General features: G+C 40.6%; 1 protein-coding gene across 1 annotated transcript in view; it reads right to left on the bottom strand.

Moving 5' to 3' along the window:
- Positions 1 to 24,126, bottom strand: part of glrbb (glycine receptor, beta b) — a 134,088-nt gene that overhangs the window by 105,444 nt on the left and 4,518 nt on the right. The window contains exon 2 of the mRNA XM_028802666.2: positions 2,868 to 3,016. Within this exon, the coding sequence (XP_028658499.2) occupies positions 2,868 to 2,989 (122 nt within the window). The 5' untranslated portion in view covers positions 2,990 to 3,016. The remainder of the gene's footprint in view (positions 1 to 2,867; positions 3,017 to 24,126) is intronic.

A 24,126-nucleotide genomic window follows, 5' to 3' on the forward strand; every position in this document is an offset into this window, starting at 1 on the left:
AGATGTGGACTACAACTTGACTGGAGTCCATCTGTGGCAAACCGAATTGATTTGGCATCCTTTAGAAAGGCCCCACAATTCACGCTGCACATCAGGACAAAAACCAAGTCATGAAGTCCAAGAAACTCTCTGAAAACTTCAGTGATAAAATTGAGGTGGGTAACGGAGCAGGGCAAGGGAATAACACCCTTTGTAAGGCGTTGAAAGAGCCAAGGGGTGCAGTGGCCTCAATAACTATGAAGTGGAAGAAGTCCGTAATCACCAGAACCCAGTAAAGCAGGGCCTTGACATGACTAAAAACCTGCTAGTCACTCTAACAGAGCATCGGAAGTCTTCTGCTGAGAGTGGAGAACCTGTTGAAAGGACAGCCATCTAAGCAACACTCCATTAGTCAGAAGCCCTAGTCTGATGAGACAAAAATCAAAGTTTTTGGGCAGAACTCCAAGCATTACCTCCGTTGAAGATCAGGCTCACTACCTGCCTAGTACCAACCCTACGATCAGGTATGGTGGTAGCAGCATTATGCTATGGAGGTGCTTCTCAATGGCAGGAACAAGAATTAAGACAAGGATAAATGCAGACGAATACAGAGAGGTCCATGAAGAAAGCCTGCTTCACCACCTCAGACTGGTTCACCTTTAAGCACGGCAACAACCCAAAGCATACAAATAAGACAACACTGAAGTTACTTCTAGGCAAGTCTCTGACTGTCCTTGAGTGGCCAGGTCAAAGCCCAGAATTATTATCCATCCATCCATTATCCAACCCACCATATCCCAACTACAGGTTCACTGGGGTCTGCTGGAGCCATTCCCAGCCAACACAGGGCACAAGGCAGGAAACAAACCCCAGGCACGGTGCCAGCCCACCGCAGGGTGCGCACACACACACACACACACACCCAAGCACACACTAGGGACAATTTAGGATCGCCAATACACCTAACCTGCATGTCTTTGGACTGTTGGAGGAAACCCACGCAGACACGGGGAGAACATGCAAACTCCACGCAGAGAGGACCCGGGAAGTGAACCCTGGTCTCCTAACAGCAAGGCAGCAGCGCTACCACTGGGCCACCATGCTGCCCAGAATTATTTTTATTTTTATTTTATTAAAAATAAATAGCATTCCATACAAATAACTCAAGTTTTACAAAAATAGGTTTGAAACAAATCCACCCCCACCCCTGAGAAAGAGAGCTAGGCCAGCAGATTAAAACTTTAAGCTATAGAAATAAGTAAATAGATAAATTAATGCACAAATAAAGATAAACAGCGTAAAAGAGGGGAGAGAACCTGCTTCCTTAATTTAAATGCTTATTCTAAAATGTTATTGCTCAGAAAATGTTTTGTACAGGTCCTCTAAAGTGCGAATTTGATTTTTTCCAGTATAATATAGTATATAACATCAGTTACCCCTGACTTAGAATAGGAGAGTTAGGATCCTTCCAGTTGAGCAAGATAAGTCTATGTGCTAGTAGTGAAGTAAAGACCATTACAGTCTGCTTGTCCTTCTCCACTTTAAGCCCCTCTGTGAGCCCACCAAACACAGCTGTTAGTGGGTTAAGAGGGATTGTGACACCAAGGCTGTCTGATAGGCATTTAAAGATTTTGGTCCAGAATGATGTTAATTTGGTGCCGGCCCAAAACATGTGACCCAGTGAGGCTGGAGCTCGATTGCATCGTTCACAGGATGGCTCTTGCCCTGGAAACATTTTGGACAATTTTAAACGAGAGAGATGTGCTCGATATATAATTTTGAGTTGAATAATTCTATGCTTTGCGTATATGGAGCTCGATTTAATTCTCTGCTTTGCTACTTTCCACTCCTTTTCTGAGATGTTGAGTGAGAGATCCTTTTCCCATTGTCCTCTTGGATCTTTGATTTAATCCCAAATGTTTTCCAGACATTAAAAACTGCATACGTTTGAGAGGGTGGGAAAAGCTGGTTCTCGTGCAGAGGTGCCACAGATAAAAGCTTCTCTGTCTTAAATTACTTCCTACATTGGTTCCATATTCTGAATGAGTGAAGCACAATTGGGTTGTTAGTATATTGGCGATGACTTGTATTTATTGGGGTGCAAAGCAAGGAATATAAAGAAGTACTGCAGGATTTTATTTCTATTGCAGACCAAGCCTGTGTATGTTCATCTATTTGTGTCCATGTCCATGTTTTTATAGCTTTTATATTTGCTGCCCAGTAATAAAATTTAAAGTTAGGTAGAGCCATGCCACCTTCCATATTAGGTCTTTGTAGGGTCGCCCGTTGGATACGTCCCTAGAATTAAACCCCATAGAACATCTGTAGAGACACCTGAAGATGGCAGTTCACAGACACTTCCATCCAATTTAATGGAGCCTGACAGGATCTCCCAGGAAGAATGAGACAAACTTCCCAAACCCAGGTGAGCAAAGCTTGTAGATACACAGCCAACAAGACCGAAAGCTGTAACTGCTGCCAAAATGCCTCCTAAAAAGTACTGAATTAAGGGTCTGAATCCTTATATGAATGAGAGATACTTATATAAATCAGAGAGTTCAGTTGTTGATTTTAAATACATTTGCAAACCTTTCTGAAAACATGTAATCATGGGTTATTGAGTGTAGACTGAAGGGAAACAATATATCAAATTTATTCATTTAAAATTAAATTTACAACACATAGTAAAGTGTGCAGAACATGAAGGTGCCTGAATACTTTCTGAATCCTGTGTCTGACGTCAGCAATAATGATATGGCCTGTTTACTTGCCACATGTGATTCTCTTGTTTTCCCAATTCAATCACTTTTATGACAACGATTTTCATACATTTTAAAACAAGATAGCATTGAACTTTTTAAATTTAATATAATAAAGGTGATACGTACGATGGGCAAAGATATTGCTTCCTTTTCACCTTCCCTTTCTTTGAAGACTTCTCTTTAGAAGAGCACTCCCATACAAATAAGGTCAGGACAAGGAGAAGATAGGACAACTTTACTGCCTTCATCTTAGGCGCGAACCATGAAAATGCAACCTGTGGGCAAGAAAAATACACACTTTACAAAAAATGAAACTTCACTTCCTTATACACACATAACAGAACGTAAACTGTATATAAATATTGAATACACACATACTGTGCATACATCCTCCAACCCACTCAATCCAGTTTATGTCAGGAATTTGTCTTACAGCTTCTCTGAGGTTTTTCAATTCATATTTAAAATATTTAGTTGAGTATTTCCCATTATTTTCAGTGTTGTGGTGTTGTCCCCCTTTGTGAATTTAGCGCAACACACTAAAAACAAACTAGTGTTAGGATTTCTGGCTTCTGATCATTTTTGTTTTGACTGTGTACTTGCCTTCTGCTTCTTGTTTCGGTTGCTAAAGTAAAAGCCGAAGACAACTTTGCCTGCCCCCTTGACCACATTTGTGTCTGCTCCATAATGGTTCTTTTTCATTCCCTAATACAGTTCTTAAAGATTCATTTCTGCTCCTCTGTTTTTGTACATAGTGTCACAAATCGTTACATTTTAGTGTCATAAACCTGGAGTAAAATGAGAGTTTAGAGATTATTGTGTAAATGGCTAAGATCGATTAATGTACATTTTTAAGGGTGAATACTTTGGAGCAATCAGAGACACCAGCAAAAGTGTCGTCAGACTAGACATCCATCCATTATCCAACCCGCTATATCCTAATTACAGGGTCATGGAGGTCTGCTGGAGCCAATCCCAGCCAACACAGGTCGCAAGGCAGGAAACAAACCCTGGGCAGGGTGCCAGCCCACCGCCGAACACACACACACACAAACATCCACACACACTAGGGACAATTTAGAATCGCCAATGCACCTAACCTGCATGTCTTTGGACTGTGGGAGGGAACCCATGCAGACACGGGGAGAACATGCAAACTACACGCAGGGAGGACCCGGGAAGCAAACCCAGGTCACCTAACTGCGAGGCAGCAGCGCTACCCACTGGGCCACCGTGCCGCCCACAGACTAGACAGTAGATGAAAAGTAACAGATCAAAGCACAGCAGAAAAACAAAACCAAGAACGTTTCACCAAATGTATTTGTTCCTAAGCAAGTCTTTTCTGGAATTGTTCTTTTTAAAAGCACTGTTTTAAAATTAGGATGCAACTTAATATGCAAACATGAGGACACCACACATAACACTATGTAAGCCTTACAAATACAGCGATGAGACATATCCTTAAACCACACACAGCAGTGCCCATGAAAATCAATAACACAAAACAGTAATGCGATGATGTTAACAAAACGATGGCAATATACTATATTAACAACATGTTCTTGACATTCAGGGCAGCTTCTGGCCATAGCTTGTCCCAGCAGCACCGATTACAAGGCAGGAATTAGCCTGGATAAGGTAATGGTCTTATGCAGTATGATTAGACCAATAGACGAAGAATAATCACCCACTAATATAACATATAACTTGCTGAGAAACTGCAAAGTGCATTCAGACGCAGAATATTGTTATACACAAATAATCTATGTCAAATAAATTCTAATAAATGAATTTAATTCTAATAAATTCTAATAAATGAATACTTTTTGCTATTTAACAAAGAATATAACACAAAAGAAAGGCAAAGTCCATGTGTTTAGAGTCCTCAAACAATATCCCAGAGCTAGACGTGTAATCTTTAGAAATCAATAAAAAAAATGTTTTAAAATGTAATAATTTGTATTGCGAAATATTTATATTAATAGCTTTCGTATCCTAGGGCATCTTGATATACAATATTTTTCATTTCGCTATCTGGTGCGAGAATATAGCTGTGATCTCTTTGCCAAAAATATAAAAAGTTGGCAAGGTATCTCTGGCTAAGCGGAAGGTTGGTATGCTCCAAAATGAACCGTTACCACTGTATCTGATAGTGTTCAGCTCTGACGGGAGATCCAATGAGCAGGTACCCTCTAAAACACACGTAGCTGTGATCTTTCTCTCAAAAAAGTCAAATGTTACACCTGAACACCAGCAAAACCAAAGAGCTGGTGGCGGATTTTAGGAGGCCCAGGCCCCTCATGGACCCCGTGATCATCAGAGGTGACTGTGTGCAGAGGGTGCAGACCTATAAATACCTGGGAGTGCAGCTGGATGATAAATTAGACTGGACTGCCAATACTGATGCTCTGTGCAAGAGAGGACAGAGCCGACTATTCTTCCTTAGAAGGCTGGCGTCCTTCAACGTCTGCAATGAGATGCTGCAGATGTTCTATCAGACGGTTGTGGCGAGCACCCTCTTCTACGTGGTGGTGTGCTGGGGAGGCAGCATAAAGAAGAGAGACACCGCACGCCTGGACAAACTGGTGAGAAAGGCAGGCTCTATTGTAGGCACGGAGTTAGACAGTTTGACATCTGTGGCGGAGCGACAGGCGCTGAGCAGACTCCTGTCAATCATGGAGAATCCACTGTATCCACTAAACAGGATCATCTCCAGACACAGGAGCAGCTTCAGCGACAGACTGCTGTCACCGTCCTGCTCCACTGACAGAATGAGGAGATCGTTCCTCCCCCACACTATGCAACTCTTCAATTCCACCCGGGGGGGTAAACGTTAACATTATTCAAAGATAGTCTGTTTTTACCTGCATTTTTATTACTCTTTAATTTAATATTGTTTTTTGTATCAGTATGCTGCTGCTGGAGTATGTGAATTTCCCCTTGGGATTAATAAAGTATCTACAGTATCTATCTATCTATCTATCTATCTATCTATCTATCTATCTATCTATCTATCTATCTATCTATCTATCTATCTATCTATCTATCTATCTATCTATCTATCTATCTATCTATCTATTTCATCTTCAACTGGTTCAAAATGCAGTTGCCATTGTCACCAGGTTTCAGCAAGAGGTAACATATTATTCCTATCTTGGCCTCCCTTCATTGGCTGCCCATCAGGTTTAGAAAAATGTTTAAAGTGCTTCCTTTTGTTTTTAAAGCACTAACTAATTTAGCTTCTCCATATATTTCAGATCTTCTCATATAGTGTTCTTCCTCCAGGGAACTCAGATCATCTTTCCAATTTGTCTTATCAATGCCACGTTCTCACCTCATAAGGAAAGGTGATCCAGCTTTTTCAGTGGAAGATCCAAAACTTTGGAATGAGCTACATTTATTTGTCAGAACTTTTTCCATGACCCTACCATTACACAAAGACACAGCTTTTGGAGACATTTGTGGACATCAGAGGAGGCTCCAGCTCCCCAAGCACAGAACACAAGCAGGCACGGACACAAGTTAAAAGCAGAAAGTTCTTTTATTGTGGGAAACTCTTCCACAATATGCATTTCTTGCTACAACAGCCACAAGTACAAATAAGCGCAAGAGAGTGCACTCTTTGCCTTCTTTCTCTCTCTCGGTCACTGGCTCCTCAACTCCTCCTCTCAAGCATTGGCCACCTTCCTCCCAACTCTAGTTCGTCCATCTGAGGCAGGGAGCTCCATTCCTTCCACCCGGGAGTACTCCTGGTGTTCTGTACACATGGTCCGAAAGCAATTCTGGGTGCACCAGACACCGGACCTGGCAGCACCCACACAACCCAACAGGACTGAGTCGAAGAACTCCATGTCCCATGCTGCCCTGTGGGAATCGGAGACACCGCTGCAATCCGGGGGGCTGCCATCTAGCGCTCTGGAGATGATAATGTCCTGTGCACACCCTCTCCCCTGATCCTTTCATTCTGAGGATGTCTCGGCTAGGTATGGACACGGGCCATCCCTCACATGTTGAATAATGTTTTTACTTTGCTACACCTTTTAAGCTTTTTGGTTTGCAGACCCAATTGCATTGTCTTTGTAAAGTTTTATTCAGTATTTTTATATATCAGAGTTATTTTTTTTTAATTTGTACAACACTTTGGTGCAGCCATTTGCTGTTTTAAATGTACTTAATAAATAAATTTGATTTGACTTAAATCACCAACTACAGCCACATACTTAGTCATGTCCAGATTCTCAATAGAGAGTCAACCCCTTAATCACCAAGAAAGAGTAAAATTCTGTAGATTATTTACAACCGACCCCTCTGAATAAATCCTGAAAGTTAGGCTCTACATAAGAGCTGTCAATAGAAGAGCAGACCACTCCGTTTCACTCAAGGCTTTTGGTGTAATTCTTGCTTCCCCAAGGCTTCATGAGATATTCTCCCTTCCAGGACTTTGATATAATAATGTACTCAAAAGAAAAGGTTTGACAAGGTAAGTGTTATCGTGATGCCATAATTCACGTTTGTTTGGTAAGTTTGACTTTATTTCTGTTAAACACGACTGATGGCACACTCTTGCAGCCTGGCTCACAATCATGAATCTCCTGCTACATCGAAGGTTGACCAGTCACACAAACATGAACATTATTGAAATAACAGACAAGAGCCACTTGAAAACATTAAAAGTGTAGATCAATGCACATTGGGTTTTTTTGTCATTATCCTTAAACACTTATCAAGCAGTAATAGACAACATATGTGGATTTGGAGTTTAGTGGAAAAACAGTCACGGTGGATAATCGGAAACTTGATATGAAATAAGGTTTTTCAAGCCTGTTGCGACATTTTGTTTTCCTGATGGCAAAAACATTCCCTGTCTGACACTTCAACACCGAGTACTTTCAGCCAATGAATTATTCAGCTGAAATGGGTCAAGAAATGCAACGGGTGCTCCACGACGCCTGCATAATGCCTCCCTGTGACCGTGACAGCCAAGTCAGAACTTTATCTTTCCTTTCACATTTCTTCCTTTTTAGTCATTCTTGTGTGTGTTCAGACCAAAACGTGTGTGTAAATTTGTGCATTTATTGACTTACTTATCTATCTATTTATGTATTTATTTATTTAAAGACCTTTTGTGAAAAGTCAAATTTCCCCCATGAACAAATACAGTTCTATCTAAAGAGTACAGGCCCATCTTAGAGAGTAACCTGGGGAATCTGACACCTGAAGGACACTTAGCACATACTGTAATGTATGACAACTATGTGTTAAGGGTTCAATTGTGACGAACATGACACAGTTTTGATTAAGCCAGGGGTGTCAAACTCTGGTCCTGGAAGGCCGTAGTGGCTGCAGGTTTTAATTCTAAACATCTTCTTCATTAGTTACCAGTTTTTGCTGCTAATTAATTTCTTTTGCCTTAATTTTAATTAACTTGACTCAGATCCCTTAGTTTTTTCTTTTTCTTTAATTATCACCCAAACAATAATGAGACACAGAACAAGCCACCTCATGATCAGCATACGTGTGCCCATCACACACAATATCTTAATACATAATTCGCCTGCCTCCTCACTCACTCACTCACTCACTCACTCACGTCCGTCCGAAGCTGAATGCGCAGTAGCCTTCTGCGCACGTCCGAAGCCGAATGCGCAGCCGCCGAATGCGCAGCTGCCCGAAAAACCTTACGAGGCCGACATTCAACCCCAACATTGCGGCAGGCGGCGGATTTACGGCCGCAAAAATTGAAAGAGAAAGGCGACTTCGATTAAAGCTCTAGAGCAGAGGTTCTCAAACTTATTTTGTCTACCGCCCACTTTGAGAATCAATTATTTTCTAGCGCCCCCCAAAATTTTTAACTTTACCACATCTTAAAAATCACAAACGCAATCGTTACTTTAATTATAGCGTGCCATATGTGTCTTATCCTGTTTCTGAGTTCAAACTTACATTTTAAATGAGACTTTCTAACTAACGGGAGCAATAAAAACGCAACTTTATAATATTTAAAAAGACTTTTATTCAAATTAAAACAAACATTTCAATTAAAATTTTAAAACTTATCTAATGTGAAGGATGAATCTGATGATTTTTAACAAGTTTGTTAATATCAGGTTCGAATTTACTCAAAAACAGCCGTAAGTCACCGCGTTCGGTAACATGCAAACGATTCCTCTTTTTAGTTAGCAGCGTTGCCACAGCACTAAATCCACTTTCACACAAATATGACGATGGGAATGCTACCAAAAATCGTTGAACAATCGACCACAATCCAGGGTACAATTGTGGGATTGGCTTTTGTAGCCAAAATTCTTGGTAGCCATTTTTGAATTTGATTTTTATTTCCTCGTTCGTTGTCAGTTCTATAAGTTCTTCCTCAAGCTGGGATGATCCTGCTGTGTTGACATTTGAAAAAGGATCCAACACCCAGTCCGGTATTTCCAATTTTACAATGTCCTGGAACCGTTCTTTGAAATCACTGTGGAGGTTCTCCAAATGTTGGCAGTAAACAAGCAAGTGATTGTTGATGAAGGGTACTGCTGATAAATTAGGGAAATTGTGAAACTCACGTCTGCCGATGTTTTTCTTGTGTAAGAGCAGTTTGGCTACGAAAGCAGCAACGATATTTTTTGTTTTAATCAAGTTCAAGTCGTCACCTTGAAGTTGGAGATTGATATCATTAAACAATTTATACAGGTCTGTCAAGTACGCAATATCATTCTTTGATGTGATGAGGTTGTTGCGCAATTCTGTGTCTTTGTTTTCCAAGAACTCTGTCACAGAGTCAAACAGATTATAAAATCGAGTCAGACAAGTACCTCTTGATAGCCAACACACTTCTGTGTAAAACAGCAATTGGTTGAAATCTTCATCATTAACAGCACAAAGCTGATTAAATAATCTGTCATTTAAAGAGCTCTTTCGGATTTTATTGACTGCTTTGATGACATGTTGCAGTGATTGAAACAGCCGTTCACTCAAATTTCTCGCAACCAAATGTTGTCAATGAATGACGCAATGAACAGCGAGCACATCTGGAATTTTATTTTTTAAGTACGCTATGAAGCCTTTGTGACTCCCTGTCATAGCCGGAGCGCCATCCGTAGCAGCTGATATAATATTCTTCAAGGGAATTTCTTTCTCATTACAAAACTTTTCCAGTGTATTAAATATGGTTTCTCTGGTTGTATCTGTCTCTAAATTTCTAACAAATAATAGTTCTTGACATATTTTCTCATCTTTAATAAACCTCATGTATGACAACAATAGTGCTTCATTAGTTGGTAAAGTGGACTCATCCAACTGAATTGAGAATTGACTAGTCTTCAGATGATTGCACAATGAGTCTGCAATATTTTCAGCCATCTCATCAATTTGTCTTTGGACAGAACTATTGCTCAAAGGAATTTTTCGAATAATATCTGCCGCTGGTTTATGGATCACAGCAGTTATTACTTCTTTTATTGCCGGTAAAATGAACTCTTCTCCAATAGTGTGTGGTTTGCCTGTTTGAGCAATTAACAAAGAGATATTGTACGAGGCTCGAAGTCTGTCATCGTCTTGCTTTGAAGCCGCTGAAAAAAGTTTTGATACAGTTGGCTGAGCTATGTACTTCTTTTCCAGGTCTTGAAAATAGGCCACATCTTTTTCTTTCTTATCTGGATGCATTTTATTCAAATGATCTTGTAGCCTAGAAGGCTTCATCACTTCATTCGAAAATGTTTTTTGACAAAGAAGGCACATAGGTGAAGATGGATTTGTGGGATTTTCAACAAATCCGTATTTAATATATTCCGCACTGTATTGCCATCTCTTCTTTTTTGCTTCCGACATGGTTTTGTCTTTACAAATACGTGAGTCAAGTATTGAGCTTAAAAAACTTTCTAACGATTGCGCACGAAAACGCTAATGAAAATAAAAGAAGTATTACGTACTCTTATATAGGATTAAAATACAGCACACACCGACAGGAATAAGACAAACATGCACAAACTTGTTTACCTTATTCGACGGAAATCGTACTGAGCAAGTTAGAACGGTAACCGTCATTTTTATCGAAAATAAAAAATATAGAAAATAAAAAATATCGAATTAAAAAATGTCGAAATTTTAGTATAAATAAAAAATTGGTTTAGGGGTTAAGGCTAGGGCTAAGATTATTTTTTTATTTATACGAAAATTTCGACATTCTTTAATTCGATATTTTTTATTTTCTATATTTTTTATTTTCGATAAAAACGACCGGAATCAGTTAGAACAAGTATCGATGATCCGGCCGCTTGATACAGGATTGCACAAATCGCGTTGTTTAATAAAAACTTGTTAAAACTTGATTGCTCATGGGCTACCTACGAAAGACATGATAAATTATTTATATTTATACAATCAAACAGGACAGGAATAAGAACAAAATAATCGATGTACAGTAATCCCTCCTCCATCGCGGGGGTTGCGTTCCAGAGCCACCCGAGAAATAAGAAAATCCGCAAAGTAGAAACCATATGTTTATATGGTTATTTTTATATTGTCATGCTTGGGTCACAGATTTGCGCAGAAACACAGGAGGTTGTAGAGAGACAGGAACGTTATTCAAACACTGCAAACAAACATTTGTCTCTTTTTCAAAAGTTTAAACTGTGCTCCATGACAAGACAGAGATGACAGTTCCGTCTCACAATTAAAAGAATGCAAACATATCTTCCTCTTCAAAGGAGTGCGTGTCAGGAGCACAGGCTGTCAGAGAGATAGAGAGAAAAGCAAACAAATCAATAGGGCTGTTTGGCTTAAGTATGCGAAGCACCGTGGCACAAAGCTGTTGAAGGCAGCAGCTCACACCCCCTCCGTCAGGAGCAGACAAAGAGAGAGAGAGAGAGAGACAGACTTTGTTTTTCAATCAAAAATCAATACGTGCCCTTCGAGCTTTTAAGTATGCGAAGCACCGTGCAGCATGTCGTTTAAGGAAGCAGCTGCACAAAAGATCACAAAGTGAAGATAATCTTTCAGCATTTTTAGACAAGCGTCCATATCGTCTAGGTGTGCAAACAGCCCCCCTGCTCAATCCCCCTACATCAGGATCAGAGAAAGTCAGCGCAAAAGAAAGAGAAAAGTAAGCCGGGTAGCTTCTCAGCCATCTGCCAATAGCGTCCCTTGTATGAAATCAACTGGGCAAACCAACTGAGGAAGCATGTACCAGAAATTAAAAGACCCATTGTCCGCAGAAACCCACGAAGCAACGAAAAATCCGCGATATATATTTAAATATGCTTACATATAAAATCCGCGATGGAGTGAAGCTGCGAAAGGCGAAGCGCGATATAGCGAGGGATTACTGTAGTATAGTAGGTAGGTTTTGATTTTAGTTTACAATTTTAAAATATTAGAAAAAAAAACACAAATCAGCCATCGCCCCCCTAAACCGCTTCAACACCCCCCAATTTTCTCTGGGCCCTTTAACGCCCCCCTGTAGGCCTCCAGCGCCCACAAGGGGGCGTTATCGCCCACTTTGAGAAAGACTGCTCTAGAGGCCTGAAAGGCGATTTCGACTACAGCTCGAGGCCTAATTACGCATTCTGATTCAATTACACATTCATTCAATACACCTACTGTATATCAGGTTTGTGGTGCTTATACTTATTACAGTACTATTCCATATTGTACTGGAACATTCATCATTCAATATTATACTATAGGCCTGGCAAATTCATCAACTAACAGTACAAGCCTGTACAGTAATGAGTAAAGCGGACTACAATCGTTACAAAACAACTTCTTCGTTACTTATCATTTGTTCTTCATACACTGCTGACACAAACTCGTGCCCGTTTAATCTTACGTTGTCGAAACAGGCTCTTTGTCTACTGTAGAAATAAAAAGAGGTGAAGGTCTCAGTAAGGTTGATCTCTCAGGTTACCAAAACATCTTGACGGTGTTCTTAGAAAAAGAAGAAAAATCAACAGTTTTAGAAATGTCTGCTGTTGCAGAATGAGAGCAGCAACAAGCCATGGGATTAAATAATGGGTTTAATTAACAGTAAGAACCAGCTTCTCATTAAGAGATTGGTTGGAGTTTCAAGCCCCAGTTTAGCTGGTCATCTGTCGGCTCGTTTCACATCTCATTTCTGATTGGCTGCCATTAAATGAAGAAAAGAATCAATTCAGAGGACTGAATCCTTAAAAACAGGGCTATTAAAATGAAAGGAAAATAAGCTAATTAGCAGTGAAAAGCACTCACTGATTAGGAAAAGGATTAGAATGAAAACCTGCAGCCACTGTAGCCCTCAAGACTCGGAGTGTTCAACACATCTGGATTAAGCGCAACACTTTGTAAAGTTCAAATTATAATAACATTACATTCTCAAAGCTGTTTAAGCTAAATAATAGTCATATAAAAATACCAAATAATAGGAAAAATAAAACATGGTGGCACAGTGGTTAGAGCTACTGGCTTACAGAACCAGAATCCTGGATTTAAAATGTCCTACTCAGTCATTGCCCATGAGGCATCTACATGGGCTTGCTTACTACATTCTTAAAGATGTGTGTGTTATGTTATATATCATCAGTCAGTCATTTTCAGTACTGCTTATTCACACAGAGTGATGGAGCCAATCCTAGCTAGCATGGGGTGCAAGGCAGGAACAAACCCCGGACAGGTCGCCACACACACACACATACATCAACCACACACTAAGGCCAAAATAATGTCACCAATCCACCTAATTTGCATGTCTTTGGACTGTGGGAGGAAACCCACACAGACATGGGGAGAACATGCAAACTCCACACAGGGAGGACCCGGGATGCAAACCCAGGTCTCCTTACTGTGAAGCAGCAGCACTACCCCTGTGCCACCCTGTTATATTAAATGGGGACACTAACTAGATGTTCAGCCTCAGGCAGACAGACCGTTCTTTTAGTAAGGAGCAGAAGCCTCATGAATTAAGCTGTGCTTAGATTCTATACTAAAATTTTGTTTACCCTTGAAAGACAAAAATGGCATATACACACACACACACACACAAACAAAAATCAGATTTCTAAAAATGAATACATGTGTTTTGTGCCACTCCAAGTTCCTTTACACATCTCACATCAGCTTCCAGCTCATGCCTGCACTTTTCACTCCCTGTCAACCATCCATTCATCCATCCATTTTCCAACCCGCTGAATCCGAGCACAGGGTCACGGGGGTCTGCTGGAGCCAATCCCAGCCAACACAGGGCACAAGGCAGGAACCAATCCCAAGCAGGGTGCCAACCCACCGCAGGACACACACAAACACACCCACACACCAAGCACACACTAGGGCCAATTTAGAATCACCAATCCACCTAACACTGCATGTCTTTGGACTGTGGGAGAAAACCGGAGCGCCCGGAGGAAACCCACGCAGACACGGGGAGAACATGCAAACTCCACGCAGGGAGGACCCGGGAAGCGAACCCAGGTCCCCAGGTCTCCCAACTGCGAGGCAGCAGCACTACCCACTGCGCCACCATGCCGCCCGTCAGCAACCATTTATGGCTCATAAAAACTCATTTTTTTAATATTTATGATATAATCAGCATATAAATTTGCCCATGTTCCTGGGTTACCTCTTTCCTAAAAACCATTGGAGAACAACAAAAAAAAAAGCTCGAAAGAATGTGAACTTGAGGTATTGCTGACTAAGTGGAGAACTGAAGAAACACTCAGAAACAACAGAAAAAAAACAAAAGTGGGGGCAGCTGAGTGGAAGTAGCAATAGAAATGGGCCATCATACTGTGTCCAGATGCCACCACTACAAAGTGTGAATTGACAATGGCTCTATGCACAGGACTGCAAGATATTAAGACATTAAATATTAAGAACAAGATATTAAGAACATTCTTGTTGAACATGTTGAACATACAAAAAAATGAGTCAAATATGTGCATTCACAGTACTAGGATGCTGGCCTTTACCAGGCAAAAACACATTTTCTTGCAATACTGAGCCATATTTAACTTTAATTGGGCAGATTTTAGTGACACCTCTGAACAAGAAAATTACAATAGTCCTTCGTGGGTTGTCACTGATTGGTTTAATAAGGTACTCCGCTTAAAACAGATAAAAAAAAGTCAGCCTATATTTCATGGTGGTCTCCAGTTTTAACCTCTCCACATAGTTAGTTTTTCTTTTCCTTCTAATTTTCTTTTGATCTATCTATCTATCTATCTATCTATCTATCTATCTATCTATCTATCTATCTATCTATCTATCTATCTATCTATCTATCTATATCCCAACTACAGGGTCATGGGGGTCTTCTGGAGCCAATCCCAGCCAACACAGGGCGCAAGGCAGGAAACAAACCCCAGGCAGGGCGCCAGCCCACCGCAGGGCACACACACACACACACCCACACACCAAGCTCACACCAGGGACAATTTAGAATCGCCAATGCACATAACCTGCATGTCTTTGAACTGTGGGAGGAAACCCACACAGACACGGGGAGAACATGCAAACTCCACACAGGGAGGACCCAGGAAGCGAACCCAGGTCTTCTAACTGTGAGGCAGCAGCGCTACCCACTGCGCCACCGTGCCGCCCTCTGTCTAATGCCTATTTATCTATTATATAGTGCCTTTCACATCTATCTATCTATCTATCTGTTATATAGTGCCTTTCATATCTATCTATTGTGGCGGACGGCTAGGGAGCCTACATAGGCAGGACGCCTGGAAGGTGGAAGTACCAGGAGAGGGAGAATACCTCCCCCGGGACACGAGAGGGCAGCTGCCCTGGTTTGCATGGGGGCCACGGGATCGGAGCTTAGAAGCTAAGCCCTGTTGGGGACTGTGGCCACTGCCACCGGATAGTCCCGGAGACATGGACTGCAGCACTTCCACCACAATAGGAAATGCTGCCAGACCAGGAAGCAGGTACACCCGGAGTGCTTCTGGGTGCCCATGCAGCTCTTCTGCCACACCAGGAAGTGCTCTGGGAAGGTCATCAGGGCACACATCCAGGTGCATTATAAATGGGGCCGCCTCACTCCATTCAGGGAGCCAGAGTCGGGAGGTAGAAGACAGAGCTTGCAAGGAGAGGAGAGGAGAGGAGAGGAGAAGAGAAACAAAGCAAAGGACTGAGCTGAGCATTGTGGTGATTGGTGCACTGTACTGTGCAGAGAAGAAATTAAACATGTGTCTATCTATCTATCTATCTATCTATCTATCTATCTATCTATCTATCTATCTATCTATCTATCTATCTATCTATCTATCTATCTATCTATCATATAGTACTTTTCATATATACAGAAATTACAGTGTCTGTAATATCCATCTATTGACCTTTTGTGCTCCCTTTTTGATCATATTTACCTTTCCATGGTGACAAAATATCATATAACACATTAGTAACAGACTGTATTATTATTATTATATTTCAATTCTTTGGATCTCCTAGCCTTTCATTATGCTCGCTCAGGAGACCTCTTGAGAGAAGGCTTAGTTGAAAGTCTTAGGTAGGGGTAAATTCCAGAATTGAGGCCTAGTCAGGGTCAGGGTGCTTAGTCAGGGTCATTACAAAGGAAAATGTCTCGCATTAATTACTGCTAACCATGCCAAGGACTCTGCTGACAATGTACACCATGCATATGGCCACTTGTTTTTAAGAACAGAGATGTTGATATTGGGCAATATGATTTCAGTATATCGCTTGATGGATTTAGCGATAACCTCAGTAGCACATATGATGATAGGGCCTACTTCGGCGTCTGTTTCCCAAAGCCTTTTTAAAGTCTTGTTTTGGAGCTTATGGTAGTGCTTTAGTTTATGCTCTTCTTTTGGACTGATGTCACCAAGATATCTATTAAAAAAGTTTTATTGGTGGATAGCTTCATATAAATGATGTCTGGTTGGTTGGCATTATTATTATTATTATTTTATTACTAGTGATGGTATCATTATTGGTGTAGATGTTCTGAACAAATCCATCCATCCATCTATTTTCCAACCCGCTGAATCCGAACACAGGGTCACGGGGGTCTGCTGGAGCCAATCCCAGCCAACACAGGGCACAAGGTAGGAACCAATCCCGGGCAGGGTGCCAACCCACCGCAGGACACACACAAACACACCAAGCACATACTAGGGCCAATTTAGAATCGCCAATCCACCTAACCAGCATGTCTTTGGACTGTGGGAGGAAACCGGAGCGCCCGGAGGAAACCCACGCAGACACGGGGAGAACATGCAAACTCCACGCAGGGAGGACCCAGGAAGCGAACCCAGGTCCCCCAACTGCGAGGCAGCAGCGCTACCCACTGCATCACCGTGCCGCCCTTCTGAACAAATAGGTTAGAGAATTAAAGAAATATAATACATAATTTTAGCCATGTTTTTAGAATTCACTTTGAGCAAAATTATGTCTTTTATTGGCTAACTAAAAAGATTACAATATGCAAGCTTTCAAAGCAACTCAGACCCCTTCTTCAGGTAATCATCTTGCCAGAAGAAGAGGCCTGAGTTGCCTTGAAAACTTGCATATTGTAATCTTTTTAGTTAGCCAATAAAAGGCGTCATTTAGCTTGACTTGTCACTACATTCATAATGGCTAACACGGTACAACACCCTAGTACTATAATTCATGTTCAAAGTGAGTCCAGCTATGTCAGTGAAAATGCATGAATACAAGTTGCCTGCTTGTACCAAATGTACAATTCTTAAAGGCTAATAAAAACAAGAGGACTAATCTTCTTATATAATATGCTACCGTGGCTGTCCATTTGTCTGTCCAGGACTTTAAATCACCTGTAGCTCGCAAAACCGTTTGACCTATTGACCTGAAATTTGGTACACATATACTACGTGACGTCTACTGTCTGCTTTCGGGGTGACAATTGACCTCCAAGGTCAAAGATCAACCCAGGAAGGTCAAGGTCAAAAATCAAATAAACTGTAGCATGAAATTTGGTGCACATATACTATGCTGAAACTCTGCACTACAGCTTTATATTAAAAGCAAAAAGTTTTAGAATTATTACTCTTTTTTATTTTTATTTTATTTTATTGTAGAATCAACTCTCGGCAGCGGCCAGCAGGGCGGTGGTACGGTGGATGCGTAAGGGCGCGGAGTACGGTCAAGTCAAGTGTAGTCGCTGCATGTTATTGTGCAGTACGCCGTTACTGGTGGTCCATATAAGTTGTCAACAGTAAGAAAAACATTCCAATCATGTCAGCTCTGAAACCATAGTACTATGATTATTATGATTATGATGCTGTATAGAGTGCAAAAAATTTGTATTTCAGTTAAGAGTCCTCAAGATCAAGAGTTTTGACAATCACGAATGACATGCAATCCAAACTGATTAAACAATAAATTCCTCAACACGTATGGGATACAATGCCTGATTATTATTGATGATGGCTAGATCTCAAATAAATTAAGAACCTAAATATGCAACACTAGTAATGGCGGACTGCATGATAACGTGCAGTGAATACACTTGACCTGAGCATTCCTAGTTTTCATCCTCTTTCTCTGTTCGTTTAGCATTCGTTTGCTCAGAGGTTGATGCGCTTGCTGCTTCCTGAGCAGCTCTTCTTGTCTCCACCCTAGCGGCCCGCTTCTTCTCTTCTTTCGTCGGGAATCTTTTTGTGTTAAAACTGATTTAGTCAGTTTTTGTGTTGCAATTACTTAGTACATTTACCTTAATTTTTCACTTAAGCTGGCACTTAAGTGTTCAATCTGCCTCAGGAATGATTTAAGATATGAAGAGGTTGGGGAAGTGACGCCGAAGGTGGTAGGGAAGAGATCGGCACTTGTATACAAGCGCCACACGACCGCCCTGCTGCTGAGAGTTGATTCTACAATAAAATAAAATAAAAATATAAAAAGGAATAAAAATGATCACCCAGAAAGTGGATAGTAGACATCACGTAGTATACGTGTACTAAATTTCAGGTCAATAGGTCAAACGGTTTGCGAGCTACAGGTGATTTAAAATCTTGGACAGACAAACGAACAGCCACGGTAGCGTATTATATAAGAAGATACTAGTTGCACATAAAACACAAAGCAGTGAAACAAGCAGCCATTTTGGACAGGGGTGCCAGCTATTAGGTATCACGGCTCTCTGTGGACCGAACGATTCTTCCATTCGTTAGACAGTGCCAGATGAATGTATACCCTCACAGCAATGATTAAGACAGCACTCCATATCTATAGAATAATACAGAAAAGTAATGTGACAAAACTGACCAAATACTAAAACTTTACAAACCATGAAAAGCTTTAAAAAGAATTCAGTGTATTTTTATAATACAAACTTTTCCTTTTATGGCTATCAGGCTATACACCGTTACAAATACAATGCTGTTTAAGCTCAAATTCAGCACAAAAATAATAATGAATATAAAACACCATGGAATACATGCCACTTGCACATGTATATTTTTTAACACATAATCCAACTAATTTTAACTCTGAACTGGAAAAGAGATGGATGTACATAGGGAGCTGATATATGTCAAGTGCCTATAAAAAGTATTGACCTCCTTGGAAGTTTCCACATTTTATCGTTATACAGTACAGCGTTTAAATCACATTGGATTTAATTTGGCTGTTTTGACACTGATTAACAGAAAAAGACTTTTTAATGTCAAAGTGAAAACAGATCTCTGCAAAGTGATCTAAATTAATTACAATTATAAACCCCAAATTAAGTGATCATATTAAGTATTCACCCCCTTTACTTCAGTTCTGAGTAGATGAACCTGTGGCAGCCATGACAGGCTTGAGTCTGTGTGCACAGGCCTCTCCCTATCACTTTTACAAATTTTTTTTCTTTATTCTTCTTTATAAACCTTCTCAGTAATCCTCTGGTCACCTTCTTGGCCAACATATTCACATGTGTTTCCAGTGATTCATAACACAGTCACCTAAATTCACATACAGTATCATGGTGGCAATTTTAATTTTTATTTAGTGAAAGAAAAACTGTGTTTCTTTCATTAAAATAGTAAACTTTATATTACATTCTTATTTTTTTAAACTTCACTGAATCTAATTGAAGAGTCATGAGGGTTGGAGTCTGTCCCAGCAGTATCAGGTGAGAACAGGAATCAACCCCGAGTGGAAGTCCATTCCATGGCAGGGCAAGATGGAAAAGAATTATTTTATTATTTTAAAAATAACCATGCATTGGCAAATGTAGACTGGCTATACAATATGGATTAATGTTCTCATAGCCCTAAAAAAAAAGTATCATTATGATCAGAATACTACCCAAAAACTAAAGTAAATCTAGCAATAACTAAAAAAAATTCGGTTTCATCTGTAACGTAAATACAAGGCAAATATGGCAGCTTATTCCAGCCACTCAAAAAAAATAAATCTACTCTCTCTATATATATATAAAATCCTAAGCCTAAAAGTGCAACGATTTTGTGCAGTGATTTTATGTGACTTTTTAATGTCACTTTTTTGTCACGCTTTAAATTGGGCTTATTTTAAAACCCACATATATATGTTTGGTATCATTCTTTTCAGAATTTATCAAACTGTAATGTGATGTTGTTAGATTTTCAGAATCTTATTTCATTTTTAAATTATAAACTAAAAAATATCAAAAATTCACGTCCCGCGAGACAAGACTTTGTGGCAAAAGATTTAACCACGCCCGGGGCCGGAAATAAATGACAAAGAGTAGGACAGCTGCTGTACAGGCTTTTAAATGTTCTAAGCATTGCGTGAGATGCAGATCATGCGGCACGTCAGCAGCAGCAAGCCAGCAGCTGATCGAGCAAAGAGGAGGTAAAAAAAAAACTGAATTTGTTTCCCATTGTCTCACCGTTTAAGAGGGGGTTTCGGAGGAGCGACCGCATCTCCTTGGGGTGCGTTGAGCCCCCCTCTTCACAACGTGAGCAGCAGAGATGCGAAGTGGCTGGTGTGTAGAGCAGAAAAAGGGGGTTGGTGAGCGAAGCAAGCAGTGGGTAAGCCCCTTAGTAAATAATAAATTTATTGCATTATTTTACAAAAGCATTGCATTATTTCACAAAGATATTGTCTGCTGCTGCTGGTAACATCATGCCTGAGTGTGCTTTGGACTTCTGCTGAAGGCAATAAAGCTGAGATTAAGGAAGACATTGCATGCAATCAAGTGACAAGAAGTGACCAAGGCTTATTAGTGTACATTTAGTTTAAATCTGGTTAAATTTTAGTACGTGTATATTACTGGAAGTAAATGCCAGCTTGCGACTCAATCCTCTGCCGCCTCCCCCACCCCACCTTCCATCAACACTGACTATTGCAGTCGTGGAAAAATGTCCATTTTGTAGACTTCACAAAGCTGAAGTACATTCTTCTACACCCATTACCCATTATTATTGCTTGGTCACAATCTGGTCTTCATGGGAGACCATTATTGATTCAATGCTTTTGGGACTTAAGAGGGACCACCCCTCCCCTAAAATAGGAAAACTGGCTTTAGAATTCAAAAGGCTCTTTAAAAGTCAGAAAAATATCAAAATGCCTCACAAAAAGGAAAAAAAACGTGAAAAGCCCCAGGTTGTAACCAAAAGGCAATGATCTTTAAAAAGGAATATATGTATTTACAAAAATTAGAGAATAAGGCAAAATGTTCAACAAAGCCAAAAAGGCAAATCTCAAGCAAGCAACTCCCAAAATACAATCCAAGTGCCGTTACTCTAGAAATAAAGAAAAATAAACAGTAAATCTAATGGAGCAACAATGCTTACAAAAGACTCCATACAACTTTGACAAACCACTACTGGATCTCTCTGGTTCTCAGCCTCTTATAGCTACATAGAGAGGATCCGGCAGCAGTGACATCAGGGTGGACCCGCCTCTTGGAGCTCTGCCCACCTTAGAACATTTAAAGGAGCAATATATCAATGACTTTAACAAGGCACCATGCAGGCCCTACATTGATGGATTGAAGGTCAGATGTCCATGTGACCATCATCATCATATTCTTTCACGTGAAACCTAAAAACCATGAGGACTGATTAAGATCATTTATGTTAGGTAGAGCTGTGGTATTGTATGAGGAAGTCGGGAGTGGCAGAGAAGTACGTAAAAGTTGTACAGGATATGTATGAGGGAAGTGTGACCATGGTGAGGAATGCGGTAGGAGTGACGGATGCACTCAAGTTGGAGGTGGGATTACATCAGGGATCAGCTCAGAGCCCTATCGTATTTGCAATGGTGATGGACAGGTTAACATAAGAGATTAGACAGGAGTCCCCGTGGACTATGGTGTTTGCTGATGATATTGTGATCTGTAGCGATAGTAGGGAGCAGGTTGAGGAGACCCTGGAGAGGTGGAGATATGCTCTAGAGAGGAGAGGAATGAAGGTCAGTAGGAACAAGACAGAATACATGTGTGTGAATGAGACGGAGGTCAGTGGAATGGTGAGGAAGCAGGGAGAAGAGTTGGCGAAGGTGGATGAATTTAAATACTTGGGATCAACAGTACAAAGTAACAGGGATTGTGTAAGAGAGTTGAAGAAGAGAGTGCAGGCAGAGTGGAATGGAGAAGAAGAGTGTCAGGAGTAATTTGTGACAGACGGGTATCAGCAAGAGTGAAAGGGAAGGTCTACAGGACGGTAGTGAGACCAGCTATGTTATATGGGTTGGAGACGGCGGCACTGACCAAAAAGTAGGAGACAGAGCTGGAGGTGGCAGAGTTAAAGATGCTAAGATTTGCACTGGGTGTGACGAGGATGGACTGGATTAGAAATGAGGACATTAGAGGGTCAGCTCAAGTTGGATGGTTAGGAGACAAAGTCAGAGAGGCAAGATTGCGTTGGTTTGGACATGTGCAGAAGAGAGACGCTGAGTATATTGGGAGAAGGATGCTAAGGATAGAGCTGCTAGGGAAGACGAAAAGAGGAAGGCCTAAGAGGAGGTTTATGGATGTGGTGAGAGAGGACATGCAGGTGACGGGTGTAACAGAACAAGATGCAGAGGACAGAAAGATATGGAAGAAGATGATCCGCTGTGGCAAACCCTAACGGGAGCAGCCGAAAGAAGAAGAAGAAGATGTTAGGTAGAATGCCCGGGGGGGTCTGAGCAGTCTCATGGCTGCGGAACCCCTGCAGATTTTGCTTCTTTTTTTTTTTTCTCCAGCCCTCTGTGTTTTTTTGTGTGTTTTTTTCCGTCCTCCCAACCATCAGACCTTAATTTATTCTTTGTTATTTAGTATTGCTTAATCTTATTTTTGTATTCCTATATTTTATAAACTTTTTTATCCTCATCCTGTAAAGCATTTTCAGCTACATCATTTGTATGAAAATGTGCTATAGAAAAAAATGTTGCTGTTGTTGTTAAAAAAACATAAAATACATGAAAGTATAATGTGACACCTAATATTATTATAAAACAGTAGCAAGTCAGGAATCATACGTTCAAGAGTAAATCAGAACGGGATCGGGAGAAGAACCACACTTTTATATTACCAGAGAAGGATTTAAAATCTGTTCTTAGAACCAAATATAGCAGCAACGTAGAAACATTTCTCCCAAAATGCTTTGTGAGGGGGCATGGCTATCCATTTTGCTGCGGACTATAAATGCCAGAGGTCAGTACAGAACTGATTTTTCAATCCTGCTTACAACCGGACAAAGTTTCTTTCCACTCCCAACTGCACCAAACAAAATTTCCTCCCACTTCCACCCACAACATCAAAAATTTCTGTTGTATTTGTGAAGATGTTCTCCTTTTCCCATCTAAAAAGCACTTCAACTTGAGTACAAAGCCAAAGTGGATTCTTAAACCAGCACGTTCATTTAGAGATGACAACTAGACATTAAACTGTGTAAATATCAATAAAAACTCAAAGAAATTGGGGATGTTCTCAAACTTCTGACCATTTTGCAATGGCTTTCTTTCTGCCCCTTGGCCTGTCAAACCTGCAGTTTCTCTTTGAGAAGACCACTGTTAAGCTGTGCTTGAAGTCGTTGTCCTGTGGAGTGCCTTTAACACAAGTCTTTGACTCTCAACACCTTGTCTTCTGATTCTGTTGTGGTATTGGGTCTGTCAGACCTGTTCCTGTCAGAACTTCCAAGTTCTTTTTGATGGTGTACGAAACTGAGCTCACGGACACCTTGAATTTGCAATTTCTCTAAAAGGACAGACCTACACTTTTAAGGGCTGGAATGGTCTCTCTGTCTTCCTTTATTAATTGCTTTTATCTTACCACTACGATAGCAAAAGACAAAGCAGTATTGTTCAAATAATGCTTCACAGGGTGTAGTAACACAGTTTGTTCCCACACTGCTTCAATACAGACAGAGGCTTTGTAAGTAATCAACAAAAGTTGGGACACCTGTAGGAATTGCTCCCATCCACTTTAAAGGCTTAATTTGCTTCTATGGCTGCAGAAAAGCTGATGGTGTTAACT

Source organism: Erpetoichthys calabaricus, chromosome 5 (genome assembly GCF_900747795.2).
Source record: "Erpetoichthys calabaricus chromosome 5, fErpCal1.3, whole genome shotgun sequence".
Lineage (NCBI taxonomy): Eukaryota > Metazoa > Chordata > Cladistia > Polypteriformes > Polypteridae > Erpetoichthys > Erpetoichthys calabaricus.